At 35.3% G+C, this 17,337-nt stretch overlaps 1 protein-coding gene across 1 annotated transcript in view; it reads right to left on the reverse strand.

Moving 5' to 3' along the window:
- Positions 1–697: 697 nt before the first annotated feature.
- The window catches only part of LOC110035711, a 26,243-nt gene continuing 9,603 nt past the window's right edge, over positions 698–17,337 (reverse strand). Inside the window, 10 exon segments of the mRNA XM_020739984.1 lie at positions 698–1,042; positions 1,159–1,198; positions 1,290–1,338; positions 1,440–1,701; positions 1,704–2,301; positions 2,379–2,432; positions 2,525–2,620; positions 2,752–2,838; positions 2,925–3,005; positions 3,313–3,525. Coding sequence (XP_020595643.1) covers positions 894–1,042; positions 1,159–1,198; positions 1,290–1,338; positions 1,440–1,701; positions 1,704–2,301; positions 2,379–2,432; positions 2,525–2,620; positions 2,752–2,838; positions 2,925–3,005; positions 3,313–3,525 — 1,629 coding nt within the window. The 3' untranslated portion in view covers positions 698–893.

The raw sequence follows: 17,337 nt of genomic DNA on the forward strand, positions 1-17,337 counted from the left end.
GTAATTGTGAACAATAATACATGCAGGCTTCTACAAAGCCAACTTGAAGCCATTTTGAAGGGTTTTGCTTCCAATACTTCTTACTGTGTTCTATAATTTTCTCTACTTCAAGCAATGATATTGCACTTTGATTCAAAATGATGGAAACAATAGAGTTTTTTCTGTTGCTTTCAAATGTTAAAAATGGAACATTTGATCACAACTTATCCAAGGTTTATAATAACTCAAACTTATGCAAATATAAATAGGCTTGCAACTAATTCACCTGATAGGTTTAGGTTCAATGCAAAAACTATTTTAAGCTGCAAAAGAATATAAGAGCTTCCATTGTGATCATCGTTATTCTCACCAATATACCATTTTGCTCTCACCTATGATTTAACATCATTCATCCGCCGATTTCCCGTGTATCAAATCGATTGTCCATATGGTAGTTCCATTCATACAATTCAATCAACATAACTAAACTCTTTATTCTAACATTATCATGTATTTATCCTCAAAAAAACCATTATAACAAAAAAGTTTTGCAACATCGTTGCCTTCAGTGCCTCCTGAACAATTTTTGAATATGTAATAATAAAGGATAAGTTGTGCATATTCGAACCCAATCTACAGTACATTCAATATATTTTAAAACACTATTTTTACAAGCAACCAGGTGAGCCTTGAATATCATTAAGATACACCTTTCATCTGGAATACTACATACAAATGCATGTACAACAGGATCTGAATTCACATTTCAATAAACATACAAAAGATAAAAAGCTGTTTACAAGAACTTCACCAGCAATTTCTGTAAAGCTTTCTGTTTATTTCTATAATTATGTTTTGATTTGTATATAAATACACACATTTAAGTATACAAATAAATGAATGAAACGGTGGAATCAGGAAATGAACATCTCGAGAGAAGATTTAGCAAGCCAAAGCAATCCAGGATCGTTCCTTTTGAGCACCAAATAAGCTTCAGCAACACCAACCGCATCTACTACAACATCTTCCATGAAGCCCACCGTCTTGAGAACCTCCATTGCAGCTGTTCGTAAGCAGAAGATCATCAGCTTATAACATCAAATATGATACAAAAAATTTAATAATTATGTTATCCGCGCATAGAAGGTACATAATGGACATAATGTGAGGATATATGACCTTTATAATTTGCCACATTCCTCTGAAAATGTGCATTATCCTGCAAGATTATCAATAAAATACAGACGGTTGAGTGGCCTCTATACATAATAAATAAAAAAATTTCCAAAAAAAAGGAAAAGAAAGTGTACTTTTCTTATTCTTCTGAATTTTTGTTCACCTGGGTGTTCTATGATATTCCTGCAGTGAAATTACACAATGTTTGGAAGCATAAAACTAAGCCATAAAGAACGTAAATAGACATAAGAATCAAATTGATGTTATTAGCATCATAAGAAAACCTGATGATCTTTGAGAGTGTCTGAAGAACCGAGGCAGCAGCATGAGGAGTTAATTCAGATCTCAGTAACTTGATGGATTCTTGAATCCGAGCACAGATGGCAGCCACAGGCTCTTCAATTCTTTGCAATTCTAAATTGTCTGCATCCAAGGAACTGATCAACCCTCGTTTCACTTCACGCACACTTTCGTGTGAAACCCCTTCAGCTTCGTTATCAGGATCAGGTTCTTCACTTCTTATTCCAGAAATGAAATCCATTCGCTAGTTTGTTTAGCAGCATCATAAGCATCTGGTTCTGTTTCATTCTTCATCAGATCACGGATTTGAGTTTGAGTAAGTGCTGAATCATTTGTTTCACGTGCTGGAAGGAATTTCTTGTGCCTGCCACTTAGTGTTTTATCAGAATAAGATTCATCAATGGAAGAATCCATGGAACCATCTGGAGCATCACCATCATCCTCATCTATCATGGTAATTTCTAAGGAGGGCGCCAAACTTTCATGTATGATACCAGCATGCATTAGATCAGGCTCAGAACTTTCGTCATCTCTAACATGTTTATGTTTTTCGTCAGCACGTTCATTGTCAAAAGAATCATTAACAGCATCCACCTGTACAGATTCATTCCCCGCTTGAAACTCCGACGAGGTACCCATACTCGAACTCATATAGCGACGGAAAGCAGCTGCTACAGAGGATGTGCGTGCAGTAGAAAATGAATTAGATCCTCCAAGCTTGTGGCCTACATCAGCAGCCTCCAAAAGGTGATCTACGTCATCCTTATAATAATTGGAAACCTTGTGACCACTTAAAGTGCGACTTCTTGACTTTGACCAATCTAGGCTTGCAGCTTCATCATTCAGCTAATAATACCAAATAAAATAAAAATTAGGATTTTGTCTCATCATCCAGAAAGTGCTCAAATTATATAAAATATTACTTGCTTCTCTAGGGCTAAGAACTTGGTGTCATGTTCAGAGTGCACCATATGGGCCTGAAAAAAGTAAATAAATTTTAATAACAGGTTTACAGATAATTATTAAAATTATATGAGTAAGAAGCAGCAAAGATGAGAAAAATACATACAAGTTCATGTATCAGGGTTTTCTTTATACTTTCATATTTCCTAAATCCTTCTAGATCATCAGTCCGAAGGCGAAGAGAAATTTCTTCTCCATGATTCTAAATGAACAAGAAGTTAAATGCATGACGAGAAAATATTGTTAGTCTTCACCCATTCTCCTCCAATCAAATGCATCAATGCTCAGTTACTTGACCATGTGGAAGTAAAAGATTGAGACATAAGATTTCACCTTATTTAATCCCAGTATGCATTTAGGACTGATACCAACATATCCAACCGGAGCTAACTCTGTCATTATCCCCACCCTCCAGCGGTGCTACAAAATGACAGAGGTACCAGATGTGAAAAATGGGAAAAATTAACCACGACATAGATTATTGCTACATAAAAATACTTATCTACCTTATTCATAATGGCAGTTATTCCAGGATCACAAGCAAGTGTGTGCATTATTCTCAGTGCCTTAGCAGACGGCAGATTTAACTGAATAAATAATAAAGAATAAGAAAATCAAATAAATTAAAGAGACTAAAAAATTAAAAAAATGTTAAATTTTAAATAAATTCAGGATGTTTTTCACTCTTTGAGATGTGTTCTATGACTAGGAGCAGAGAGTCAATGACTAGGAGCAGAGAGTCAGGTTGTGTAAAAGTTAAATAAAAATAGCTGGGAGGAGATGAACGTTCTTGTGAAAAAACAGAAAAGCTCAAAAGCTACACCAAAATTTTCTCATGAAAATAATGCTAGCAATATCAATTTTAATTTACAGATAAGAAGTAAAACTACCAACCTTAATCCCAGGTAGCTCCAGCGTGCGGAAATCACAAAATATGTAAGGACCTTGTGGAAGTTTAAGAGAATCTTGAGGTTTATAGGAAGATAGCTGTCTCAATCGATTGTCTTCCTCTTCAAAACCAGCTATTCTGAGGTCTGGTCTCGTGTTATTTTGTGAAACTTCTTTAATTTCATCCTCAAAAACACCCATCATTCTTATAGGCTTCCTCTGAGCAAATAAAATAAAATAAAACCAAACAAAGCCCAAAAGTTCTAGATTAACATTTTAACAAAGAGATCAAATTACTCTTATACTAGCAGATTGTCATAACCAACAATTCAAAGAGTCAAGTTGAATTTCAGCATTGAAACATTACATGTTTGTCAAAAGGCACTTTTACATGTCACGCATGTTTGATTTTGCACATAGAAACCAGTGACTACCAGTTATAATCATCAAGACTAGCCTTAGAATGTATAGAAGCACAAATAAGAAATGAACCTATTTCCTCCTAAATAAATTTTTATTCAGTTATTACATCAGAACATACAGGAAGATGAGCAGAAGTTTAAATTTTGACTTAAAAGCTTGACAAGTATCTATAAATGCAATGTTTCACAAATTAAACAGCCCAGCTTTCACAGAATTATCCAGCCGAAACAAGAGATTGGAAGATCTTAAAAAAATTATTCTTACTGATCATCAGCTTTTAGTGAACAACTAAAACCATACCAGCAAAAACTAAAAGGGTAGGTTGAACATCTTATCTACACATCAGTTAACCTTATCCCAACTATTTTGAGGATGTAAGTGTAAATCATCCTCTGTTAATTTCCTTTTCAGTGCTACATAAGGCGTTAACTTATTTTGTTTGAATTTTAAGCAAACACCTTCTAGCCATGTTATATCAGATTTACCCATTTCTACTCCATGAAAAATTACTTTTATATCATCTTGTTGATGCAGATAAAAACCATATTGTTTTTACATTCAAAATTAGCACAGTGTATTTTCTATTATTATATGCACTAGTCTTGCTCCCATCATCACCGTAATATAACCATTTCTCAAAAAGTATAATCTACAAATGAAAGAGAAACATAAAGCCACAAAAGAAGCGTATAATAAATAATACAATGGAGTATTAGTTTCAGCAGTAGAGATTGTAATTAAATGGTTCAAATGTGTTCTGTGTTCAATATCATTAATCAATTAACTAGTCTAGCCTACAATTCATGATAATCATTAGTAGCAGCAGCTTTATCATAACTAATTGGTGTCAACATTATAAATCCTCATTTCACTATTTTTAAGAAGTGAACCCCCATCAACATTATCATATTATGAACTCCTATTTTCAGAAGTTCTAATATAAATCTTCGTTCATTCATAATTTGTGACTACAAACTCTTCAAGCCATATTAAATTTAATCTGTCCTTTTCTTACATAATCATTTCATATTAGTTATATATACCCATATTATTAATGCATCTTCTACCAGTACCACAATATTTTGATAATCAGTAATATAATATGATTGAACTAATATTATTGACTTAGATTGATGTAGATTTAGGTACTAACATCAGCGCCAAACACTACAGCAACAACAAGCTTTTATCCCACTAAGTTGAGTCGATTACATGAATCATTTTTATCCATTTTGTCCTACAGAGTGCATACTTTCATTTAATTCTAATAAATTAAGATCATTTTTATACAACTTGCCCCGATGTCTTTAGATCTATCTCTACCTTTCTTAACATAAATCAAATATAAAACATCCACTATCCTGATCGGATCATCAGATGGTCGGTGTTTAATGTGACCAAACCACCAAAGATAAGCTAGAGCTACATGAACACTTTCTGAAAGAGCAAAAACCTAAGATAAACTAGAGCTACATGAACACTTTCTGAAAGAGCAAAAATCTACGCTAAAAAAATACACAACTTTTGAGAAAACTCATAACTCAAGTTTTTAAGGCTAGCTCATGAACAAAGACATTTAAAGACTTACAAATCAAGAAAATCATACTAGTTATAGTAAGTTAAGACTGAGCTACAGGTATTAAAAAAATTTTCGTAATATTTGTATAATTTATAGCTATAGAGATTATTAAGAGGAACAGCACACAAACAAAAAGATTTGGTAAAAAAAAACAAATCAATAATTAATTCAAATTGATCATAAATGATCATAATGTAAGATATAGGTCTGACTGAATGAAAAACCTTAAACAAAAAAATTGCAATCAAATCAATTTACAGTAATTAAGATAATTCAAATTTGAATTAATTGTATCGTATGATGAACATTGTACTGTAAGATCAACTTTATCTTACATAGAAATCACAAAAATATCCTTAATTAGATTAATTTAAGGATGTGCATTTAGTCGATTTGGTCATATTGGCTGATAGATTTATAAACTAATTGAATCAAATCACATTATAAGTAGAACTCAACAAACAAAATCATAAATCAAACCAAATCAAACAAAACTGTAATAAAGTTTAACTTATTTGGTTTAAAAAAGAAAATAAAATAAATTTTGAAAACGCAAAGACCAAAATAAAATTACACACACACACATAATGATAATAGTATTGTATATTTTGATTATTTCAAATTAGATATTTATTATCAATTTAGTTTAACCGGTATTTTTTCTAAAATCGAACAAAACATTGGAATTCAAGAAACCATTATTTATAAATAAAAAATCAAATCACCTGTAATAAACTATGTTGAACAAATATGGACATAAAAACGCACACGACACTTAGTAAAAATTATTAATATATATATATATTATTTTTAAAATGAAAATTAGACTTCGCATTAAAGAATGCAGTAAAAGTTTTACATCATATGAAATATTTTCGTCTAAGAATATATTTTGAGGTGCGTTGTTAATCGCATATGGGATTTCTGAGGGCGAGAATACCTGGGTGGATCAGTGATTTTATACTTGTAGAGAAAATATGAAAGAAATATACTCGTGAAAGGGTTGGTGTATCTATATTGACAGACAAGATTAGAGATAAAATATGGATAAATGTTCCTCATTTATCAATCTTCAACAGCCCTAAAAGTCTCAGTAGACTGTTAACGTTCTGACTTCAAATCTAATATTCAATAGAATGGTGTCAAGACTTTTGTAAAACTCCGCCAGTAGATGTACTATAATAATTAAATATAAGATTTTTATTTGAATGGACTTCAAAATGTATTGATTATTCTCAGGTTTAAAGGTACATATGGATATTCGTATATCGAGATCGTGGATGTACAGTAAACTTTATCAGGATAGAGAAGGGATCACAGAGTTCTTGAATGGTGCCGAGGCATTTGTGGCAACTGCATCTCAATTGTCGGTTTACTTATCTGAGGGTAGGTTTCGATGTCCATGTTTAAAACACAGAAATTGAGCACATCTAATGCCTGACGAAGTGAGATCATCTATACCGTCAGAGATTTCAACTAGATTATTGGATTTGGACTTCACATAAGGAGGTTGATCCTACAATATTCAGCTTCACTCCTTTGACAAGATATTATTCTCCACCTGTATTTGACTCAAGCAGATTTGAAAAAATAATCTTTTGATGGAACAAGACATCATTATGGGAGCCAAGTGCAGCAGGAAGAAACACGAAATCCTGAGGCACAGACATTAATGATTTATTGAATGTTGTTCAAAAGCCAGTGTGTGAGGGTTGCATGTCTCATTGTGAGTTATTTGTAGCTCTTAGAATGCTGAAAATCAAAACATAATATAATATGCCCCGAGAGTGCTTCAATCAATTTGTAGGCCTGTTGAAAGAGACTAATCCACCTGAAAATTTAGTCTATGAAGATTTATACAGAACGAAAAAGTTAGTCTCGAAGTTGGAGTTTAAACAATGAATATTGATTATTGTGTAAACGGGTGTATGCTATATTACAAGAGAAGCGTGATGGAAACTCAATGCAGATTTTATAATTCTCCTAGATTCAAACCTCAGAGCATAAAACGTAAAAGGCAGAAGGAAGTTTCATTACTCTACAGAGGCCATAGAGGCTAAGGAGGGAGTCATAGACTTTTCGTGGGGGCAGGGAAGACATTTCATACTTCACCTATCCTAGAACCTATCATTGATGTAACGGGTGTCAATATTTCTACTACGTTTCTACCGCCTCATCAAATCGAGCAAGTTGTTACTGTTAGTCAGGCACATGGCTCGTGATGTGCAACAGCCTACACCTGTCCGACAATCTTTGGACTAATCCACTGATCAGATGAGTCAATATTCGGATGAGGAATGACAAGTTTACACATTCAGGAAGAAGAAGAATGGAGGCCTACTACCAAACTTGATGGATTATACATTAGTTGTTTTGGGTATTGACAGCAAACTTAACAATTTGTTAGTTGGCTCCCGTCCTAGAGGACTCGCTCGTCCTTCCTCGTGCTCGAAGAAGAAAAATTCGACCCTTTTATTTTCGGTTGCTCGTTGAAGGACGTTTGTACCTTTCGTCCTTTACTCGACTTCGAAGGAGTTTTCGCTGATCCTTCTTCGGTGTTTACTCTTTCTTTCACTGCAACTTCATTGTTCTTAACGTCGCGCCTCCTTCAATTGGAGATGGCTTCGGACAGAACGTATGTTGATGCCCTTGCGGGTGCCCACGCCTTAGGTACTCCTAAATCGTGCTTCTTCCCCCCTTCATTAGCGTTAGCGAAAGACATCAAGAAACCTGATAGAAAAAATGAGAAGCCAAACATTTTTTTTTTTTTACGGAAGTAGAATGTAATCAGCTTGTTTTCTCCTGTCGTCTGAATTTGGTCGGAAAATTTCTTTAAGATCATTCGAAAATAGAGTTTATTCGTAAGAAATTTTAGCTTATACACCCTGTTTGGGATTGAAAATTTGGACTTTTATATGAAAGACAAGTCCTTATTCAACTTAATAATGAAAAGACTTACACACGATTACTTGCTAGAAGATTAATCTAGATTGATAACAGAGCAACGAAGATTTTGAAATGATCAGTGAATTTTGACCCATAGACGGAACGACCACTCATTCTGGTTTGGATTCGCTTCTTAAGCCTGAAATTTCATTATTTTACTCAAGTGGTGTACTATATTGTCTTAGCCTATGGTAAGTCACTCAAAACAGACATTCCCATAGACGGAACGACCAATCATTCTGGTCTGGATTCGCTTCTTAAGCCTGAAATTTCATTATTTACTCAAGTGGTGTACTATATTGTCTTAGCCTATAGTAAGTCACTCAAAACAGACATTCCTATTTTTAATCATTTGTCTCACTGAAGTCAAGGTACTTGTTGAAAGAAACATCACTTCAATCGCTTCTGAGAAAATTTGGTTAGGCTCACAACACTATGGATATTGACAAAAGGTTGTGATTGAGTCTTTCCTTTCGTACTGTCTGAACTGTCGTATGTTCGGCTACTCCAATTCTCAATGTCATTATCTACACTTCCATCCCAGAACAAAGAAGCAAAGTGCTTTGCCAGAGAAACAGATTCCTCCCATATTTCCCCTCCTCCTGACCTGCTCCGAGTTATTGCCACTGTTGATCATCAGAAGGATACTGCTGAAGATGTCACTATCATCGCGGGTAATATGTCAACCATTCAACCCCCACACAATGCTCATGATGTAGGTCCCCCGATTACTCCGATGGAACCCCTATTTGTGGGGGCAGGGGAGACATTTCATTCTCACCTGCCCTTAAACCTATCATAGATGTAATGGATAGCAATATTTCTGTTGTGTTTCTACTGCCCCATCAGATCGAGCAAGTTGTTAATGTTAGTCAGGCACATAGGGCTCATGATGTGTAAAAGCCTACACTTGTTCGACAATCTTTGGACCAATCCACTGATCAGATGAGCCAGCCTTCGAATGAGAAATGACAGGATTGTACATTCAGCAGGAAGAAGAAGAAGAATGGAGACCTACTACCAAACTTGATGGATGATACATTGGTTGTTTCGGGTATTGACAGCAAACTTAACAATTTGTTAGTTGGCTCCCGTCCTAGAACCAAAGGCAGAAGCAAGGCTAAATTGGATCATTCACAAGCTAATTGAATCTGCAAGTGTTGGCAGACTTTTTGGCGTACAGTTTCTGTCTTCATTTTAATCTTGGTTTTTTTGGTATATGTGTATTTCCTACGTGTATGTTGTATGTTGGATGGTTAGGGTGCCAATTTAGGCCCTTTCATCTGACTTATATGTATCTTTTCTTTTATTAATATATTAGCCTTTGGGCTTTTCTATATATATATATATAACAAATTAATAATCAAAATGTATAAAAGTAAGCATATAATATCTTGTATTATCAAGGTTTAAGTCATCTTAATTAATTATTCATTAAAAGAAATAAAAAAAATAACTAGCTTTTTTAGCACTAAACTCCTATATATTTACATATTTAACACGTGGATTTTGATTTCTCTATTTATGACACTCAAATCACTCATATCAAATCTAATATACCACTAAATTCATATTCAAAAAGTGAAATACACATTTTCATATATATGTAAGATGACATATATGTAAATTCTTTGCATTGACTCCAGAAGGGAATACATGGAGTATAGGAAGAGATTCAAGCTCTTGTTGGGACGGCTTCTGAAACACTGTAAGAGGGGAACTTCATGATCTAAAGCCCGATATACATACAACATTTCATCCGCTGAGACCACAAGGCTTGAGAGAAACTATGGAATTGACGTAGTTGGTTGAAGATCATAATGCAATGGAACCGGCTTACACGAGCAACACAAGTGGAACGACATACCGAACTGTTACAACGACGATGATACTAAAAGCTCAAATAGTGAAAGTTTAGAGGGAGGCCTCACATAAAATGAATCATGGGTCACGACCGAGAGTGACACTCAAGTATCTTATGAAGACAAAGATTCAGAATAAGTGAGACAATGAATTATGTTTTCGGTGTAATGAAAAGTTTACTCAGGACACCATATAAGGATCAAACATTACATATTCTTACAATATGTGGCGTGGAGACAGAGGATGAAGAAACAGATACGGTTGTTGTAGAAGGGGGGAACGCTCAATATTTTCACCTTGAGAACAATATGTCTTTTGAGAGGAGAGTATTGTTACACCGGTGCCTAGCCTAAGGGCAATTTAGTCTTTTATTATTAATTTTCGTTTGGTATAAATAGGGCTAATATGTGTAGGGTTAGGGTTATACATGAGATTATTGTTATGAGTTTTAGCGCTAGGTTGGGGTTTGAGTTCCTACCTCTCGAATTATAGATGTTTATCTTTTATTATATATGTTCAAGGTCGTATTGTTTGAATTGGAGAAATTAAGTATTTATTTTGCCCTAATTTCTATAGAGAATCCCATCATAATACTTGGGAGGATACTAGTTAAATAAACTAAGCACATTAATATTTGTATGCAAGACTATGAACTATGTTGCATGGCACCCAATTAAATAATTACTAGCATGTATATTAGATTTATTAAGATAATTAAAACGGTGCAAACTTTTTGGAAAGAATATTTCAAAGCCAAGAAGATGAATACAATTCTCAGGTGTCTGCCTATGTCTTGGAATGCAAAAATCACAGCTATCTTAAAACTTAAAAATTTGTCTACATATCAAAATTTTATTTTGACATTTTACTTAGTTCATTTATAGCTTATGAACAAAATTTAACCAGAGAACAAACGTGATTGAAATGCATTAAGAAAAGAAAATTGCCTTGTAAGGTTCAAGAATCTGATAATAATGAGACGGGGAAATTTCAACAATGAAGATGAGCCATGAGGAGAAGAAATTTTTTTAATATAAAATTAAAAAAGATTCAATGACAAAAAGAATGCAAGGAGAAAGAAAAAACAAACTCAGAACGTTAATAATGACAATATAATTTTACTGCAATCAACCACAAAATATCACATGAAAGTTTTCAAACCTTAAGAGCTACACTAATAAGAAAAAATCAAAGTAAAATAAAAAAAAAAGCAGAAGTCAAATGAGGTTTTAGAAAATCTAAAAATCAGCTCAGACAAAGGCCAATCAGTTAGCAAACATAAGAAAGAGGTTGGCAACTGGAATTTAATGGCTCAAGATGAATCAGCAAAACTCATTTCCAGAGTAAGTAGATGACCTTTCTCATCGTGAATTACTTTTAATGACAGAAAAATTGCATAGCATTTACAAAACTTAGAAAGAAATATCTTATATAACAAAAAAAATTATATGTTTAGAAAAAGAACATAACATCTTATTCCATGAATTAGAATTAGCCAAAAAGATTTTATAGAAAAAAAACTCCTTGAACATCGAATTCGAAATATATATAAAAAAAATCAGCAAGTTTAACTCATATGAGAAGGAATTTAAGTTTTAGAAACATACCATTGCTAATGACTACATAGATAAATTAAAGATATCAGCAAGTTTCACTTTCAGAGCTACACCTCCCAAACGCCACATAAGATAGCACCGAATGTAGCATCATCTCCTCACAAGAAGATGAAGTTTGGCACAAATAAAAATTCATACATTCAACACCTACTAGAATTTTAGGAAAATTTTATTTTTAGTATATTCTATTATTAGTTTTTTTTTTTTATTTATTTCTAGAAGTTAGAATTATTAATTTGTTATAATTCATATTTTTTTCTTTTACCACAGAAAGTTTTGGCTGATTTTATTAATTTTCTAATGTGGGAGTCATCTCCCTACATTTATTTTGTAATCATTTTCTATAAAATTGAAGAGGAGAAATTATTTTTCCCCTACCAAAACCTGGATGATATCAGATCAGATTATCACCTTCAAAATTGCGATCGAATTCGATCAGCCTGACCATCCGCGAGGCTTGCTATGGCGAGTGGCTTCACCCAGCTCTGCTCCCCCCAAAACCAACGAGGAAAATGACGATCTACACATGCAGCCTTTCTCAGCCAAATTTTCCTCGCGCGAGCATCAAAGTTTTCCTCACACGATCTTCCTTTGTTGAAGTTTCTTCTTGCGATCTTTAAAGTTTTCCTTGCACGATCTTCCTCTGTCAAAGTTTCTTCGAGCGATCTTTAAAGTTTTTTTGGGGCCATCTATGGGAGCTCCAGATCTTATCACTCTTCCCTCCTTTCCTTGCTATTTCTTTGGCATCGTAACAGGATGACCTTTTTTCTGAACTGGTGACCTATTTGTTCAAACAGGTAACTATAGCCATTAGAGGTGGGCCATAGACGCTGCTCTATTCTTTTGACTTAAAGGATGTCATACACATTTGCAATGATGAATAAAATTTAAAGAAATTTTACCACATCGACCGATTCCAATAATTTCGATGTCATCTCATAATGTTTATAACAAAAAAAGAAACTAGAAAAAAAAAGCACAACAGCAGTATCGGTTGAAGAAAGGTCTACGAGTCCTTTGCACTATCTAAAATCCATAAGCTTAGGTAATGACTTTACTAATCATTTACCTCATGTTCGATCCACTTCATCTTTGAGTTCTGAGTTTTCTAGCCCTGAGTACAGTTTGAATCCTTAGTCTAATGAGTCTAGCCTTTCCATTGAGGAAAGGTCTTATACCCAATATCCATTATCCCATATGTGTCATGAAAAGCTCTCACCCACTTTTAGTGCTTTTATCTCACAATTATCGCGAATGGAGATTCCTAGTTTTGTGCAAGGTGTTCTAACAGTTCCAAAGTGGAAGGAGGCCGTTTTCGAGGAGATGAAAGCTCTTGAAAAAAATGACATGTGGTAATTGGTTGATCTATCTAGAGAAAAGACAATTGCTGGGTGCAAATGAGTGCTTACAATCAAGTATAATTTTGATGGCTATCTAAAATGATATAAGACTCGATTAATTACCAATGAACTTATTCAAACCTATGACATTGATTATTTAGAGGCATTTGCTCCATTTGCAAAACTAAATTTTGTAAAAGCTCTTCTATCAGTTGCAGCTAATCTTGACTGGCCCCTACAACGGTTGGATATAAAGAATGTCTTCCTCAATGGGATCTTGAAGAAAGAAGTGTATATAAATGCACCTCCTTAATTTTATGAGAAGTTCAGCACAAATGCGTGTAAACTAAAAAAATCCTTATATAGGTTGAAACAGTCACCAAGAGCATGGCTTAAGAAAATGATTGTATTGCGATTAGAGCTCGCAAGAAAGCAACAATCAGATTACAGCGTACATAAGATTGCAGACCCTTTAGAGATATAGGCTTGATTTGAGCGTATTGGCGATGGGATTGCGAGCTACAGAGTTCAAAAGTCTATTTTTCTCCTCCGATTTCGTCTTTACGTATAGTCATGACTAGCTCTAGCTAGTAAAGCTCCGACATAATTGTAACTTATAGAGGCTTCGTAACTAGCCATTTTTTTCCTATTTCTGCTCCATCCTTGCAACGCAGTCACAATTAAAGCCAGCTGAGGAACGTTGCATAGGGATTTGGCCAAAAACAGAGAAGCGAGCTCTAGATGTAGAGTTCCCTAATTGTGATACAGTAACGATTCACGCAATCTAGAAAGCCAAGGGAAGATAACGGTTTCCTATCTCACGGGAAACACACCAAAGGAAAGTTGAAGGATCACAACGTACAGGAGTTCCACATTGCTCTTGATCGAAACTGACAATAGGGATTGCGGCATAAAGGAGTTCCACATTACTTTCTACAAAAATTCATTATTAGGATCTGCGACTTATAAGAATTTGGATTGCGGCTTGCAAAGTTTCGTGCGGCTTTCAATAGTTCCATCGAACAAGGTACAAGAATTTAGGGATCTTGGCATCTAGAGTTCCACACAAATTAAACCAGCACTTGGAAATTTTGAATCTCGTGATTTTAGTGTAAATGAGTTTTAAAGTGTCCAGGAGTAATGACAACCGAAACAATGGATGTTTTGAATGAAAAACTAGCATAAGAGGTTAGTCAAATTATATTTGGAATAGATAAGAGTTTCTCAGTAATAAACGGCAGGTTCACAATCCTAGAAGAAATGATAAAGAAGATTGTGAAGTCTCACACAAACCTTCCACCGCCTGCAGTGGAATCGAGCGACGGCATCTGGAATGGACACGGGTGATAGCAATTAGAAGAATTTGTGCAACATTATTATCTCGAGTGGATCTGGAGCTATGAGATCGGGTGAAAGAATGAGAAGTGAGTCAACACTTTGAAGGAATGGCACATCCAGATGCCTGAAATGAGAGATAGAAGCCAGAATTGGACGGCAGAAGACCAAAAGGGTTTTAACCAGGAACAGGGAATTGGTGTGGGTGGAACCACGACAGTGGGCAACATCCCACAGTGCTGGTGTCCTTCGTTGTAACAACCTTCCACTTAGAAGGCAATCATGGTCTAGGGATGGGAGAGCAAATTAAGGGATGTTTCAGACTTCTGGAAGAAGGAAATCAACATGAGGCGAGAAAGGGAAACCCACCCCTACATCATGGGGGTAATGAACTTCATGAGAGGGAATTACGAGGAGACCCGGACATAAGGAAACTGAAGATGTAGATCTTTCAAGGAGAGGATGCCTACGGTTGAGTTTATCGTGTGGTGATGTATATTGTTGCTAATGTGTTAAGAGAGGAAGAAAAATTGATGGCAATGACCTATGTTTGGAATAGAAGACTCTAACTTGGTATCAAAGGAGAGCAACATCAACCAATCAGAACCTGGAAAGAATTCAAGGATCGATTGTTAGAGAATTTCAAAACCACTCAAGAAGGGAAATTACATGAGCAGCTTTTTGCATTGATCAAGAGTCTGTCATGGTATATGGAGAAATTTGAGTTGCTATATCATGTTTGAGAGGAATGTCGAATGAAATTTTGGAAGGCAACTTCATCAAAGAGTTAAAGCCAGAGATTCGAGCATCACATAGTCTAATGAGACAGCGAGGATTGGGGGAAACTATGATGGAATTAGGGCTACGGGTCAAAAATAAAATGCAATGGAATGAGCTAATAGGAGCAGCATAAGTGAAGCATCACACTGCAATGTTACAACCACGTCAATACCAAAAGTTTAAATAGTGAAAGTCCAAAGGGAGACTCCATAGAACAGGAATAAAGGACTACAACCCGGGCCAACACTCAAACACCTTACAGAGACGGATTCAAGAGAAACAAGCCAATAGGTGTTATTTTCAGCGCAATGAGATATTTTTCCCAAAATACCATTTCAAGGATTAGATATTATAAATTCTCACAATGTGTGACAAGGAGGTAGGAGATGCGAAAACAGAGAAGACTATGGTGGAGGAAGAGGAACAGCCTTCCATAGATGTGGCAAAAGTATGATTGAACTTGATGGTGGGATTAACATTGAATCACGCTATGAAACATCAACGGTAGGTCAGAGAGCAAGACATATTTGTGTTGACAGATAGTTGGGCAACCCATAACTTCTCTATTCAAACAGTGAAGCGTTAGGGGCTTGAGATGATGTTGACGAACACAAGAAGTTGTGGAGTTATGACGAGAACGAACAGCTAAAGAAGATTATGAGAGCTTATAAAGGAGTTATTTTAACATTGCCAAGCATTCAGGTGGTGAAAGAGTTTCTTTCTTTGGATTTAGAGAGCACTAACAATACGAAGGAGAGACTAAGAGGAATTCAAAGCTTTTAACAATGGAGTTTTAGGAGGGAGATAGGATAGTGGTACTTCACAGTGACATAGTTTGTGTAAGGCCCTAATGTCAACAAATCCATCAAAGGTGGCGGATAGGTTGAAGGGGCAACTTCCTAAGACCTATAACGGGTTGAGGAGGTTTAGGGGACTAATAGAATACTACCACAGGTGTAGAAAGGGTTATAGTTCGATTGTGTAAAAGTGGATGAAGAAATTGAAGAAAAAAAAACTTTTAGTGGAGGAAAGTGATGACCCAGACTTTTAAGAAGTCGAAGAAGGCCATAAAGAGTATGTCAGAGCTGATGTCGATAATCGGACTCAAGCTAGTTTAAGAGCATGGGCCACATGACTTATGGTCTGTTTGGGGCAGCTTGTGCGTTTCAGGATAAGTTGTTTATCCTGAAACGCGACCCTAAAAACCCAAACACAATTTCTGATAAACTGGCAAAACGCGCGAACCAAACAGTACGGCGGCCCCAAACGGACCCTTAATCTAGCAGCAGTTTTTCCCACCTTCGGGACAATGTATCTTTTTGGGAGAATATTATTATGTCGGTGTCTAGCCTAAGAGAAATTTTGTCATTTATCAGCCATGAGAAGTTTAGTCTTTTGTCATTTATTATGGTTTAGTATAAATAGGGCTAACATGTTTAGGATTAGGGTTATGCATTACTTCCTACCTCTCAAATAGTATGATTTGGGAGAGATCGCCTACCTCTCGAATTAGTATTCGTGTTGAGTTGTTTGGATTATTAATAAAATTATTTATTTTGCCCTACTTTCTGTGAGGAAAACTGGGAATTTCCTATCATGCAATTTTTTGTTTCTGAGAGATCCCATGATCCCAAAATGCTTTAATATGTCATGGTGTAACCAACCAATGAGTTAGAGTGGCATAGCTATCACTTAGAATAAAAGAGAATGTTAGGTTTCTGCATTAACTGTAAAGGAGAGATGCTTTCTCCATCTTGCGATAGCTAAGAGAGATTAATGAAAATCTCATGAAGACTCAAGGGATGAATATTGGTCATTAAGGTCGAGCCACTATACATCAGTTTGCATCTATTTACTCTTTACTTTTCTACATTGTTAGCTTAACTCTTTACTAATGTGTAGGATTGAGCAAGTATCATCAGCTGATCAAGTTGGATTTATTAAAGAAACATTCATTTTTTTAATCAAGATTTGTTTGTATTTCGATTATGATTCTCTTGTAGTGGAAGAGAACTTTAGTATGCACACACACACACACACACACACACACACACACACACACACACACACACACACACACACACACACACACACACACACACACACACACACACACACACACACACACACACACACACACACACACACA

Source organism: Phalaenopsis equestris, unplaced genomic scaffold (genome assembly GCF_001263595.1).
Source record: "Phalaenopsis equestris unplaced genomic scaffold, ASM126359v1 Scaffold199298, whole genome shotgun sequence".
In the NCBI taxonomy this organism is placed as follows: Eukaryota; Viridiplantae; Streptophyta; class Magnoliopsida; order Asparagales; family Orchidaceae; genus Phalaenopsis; species Phalaenopsis equestris.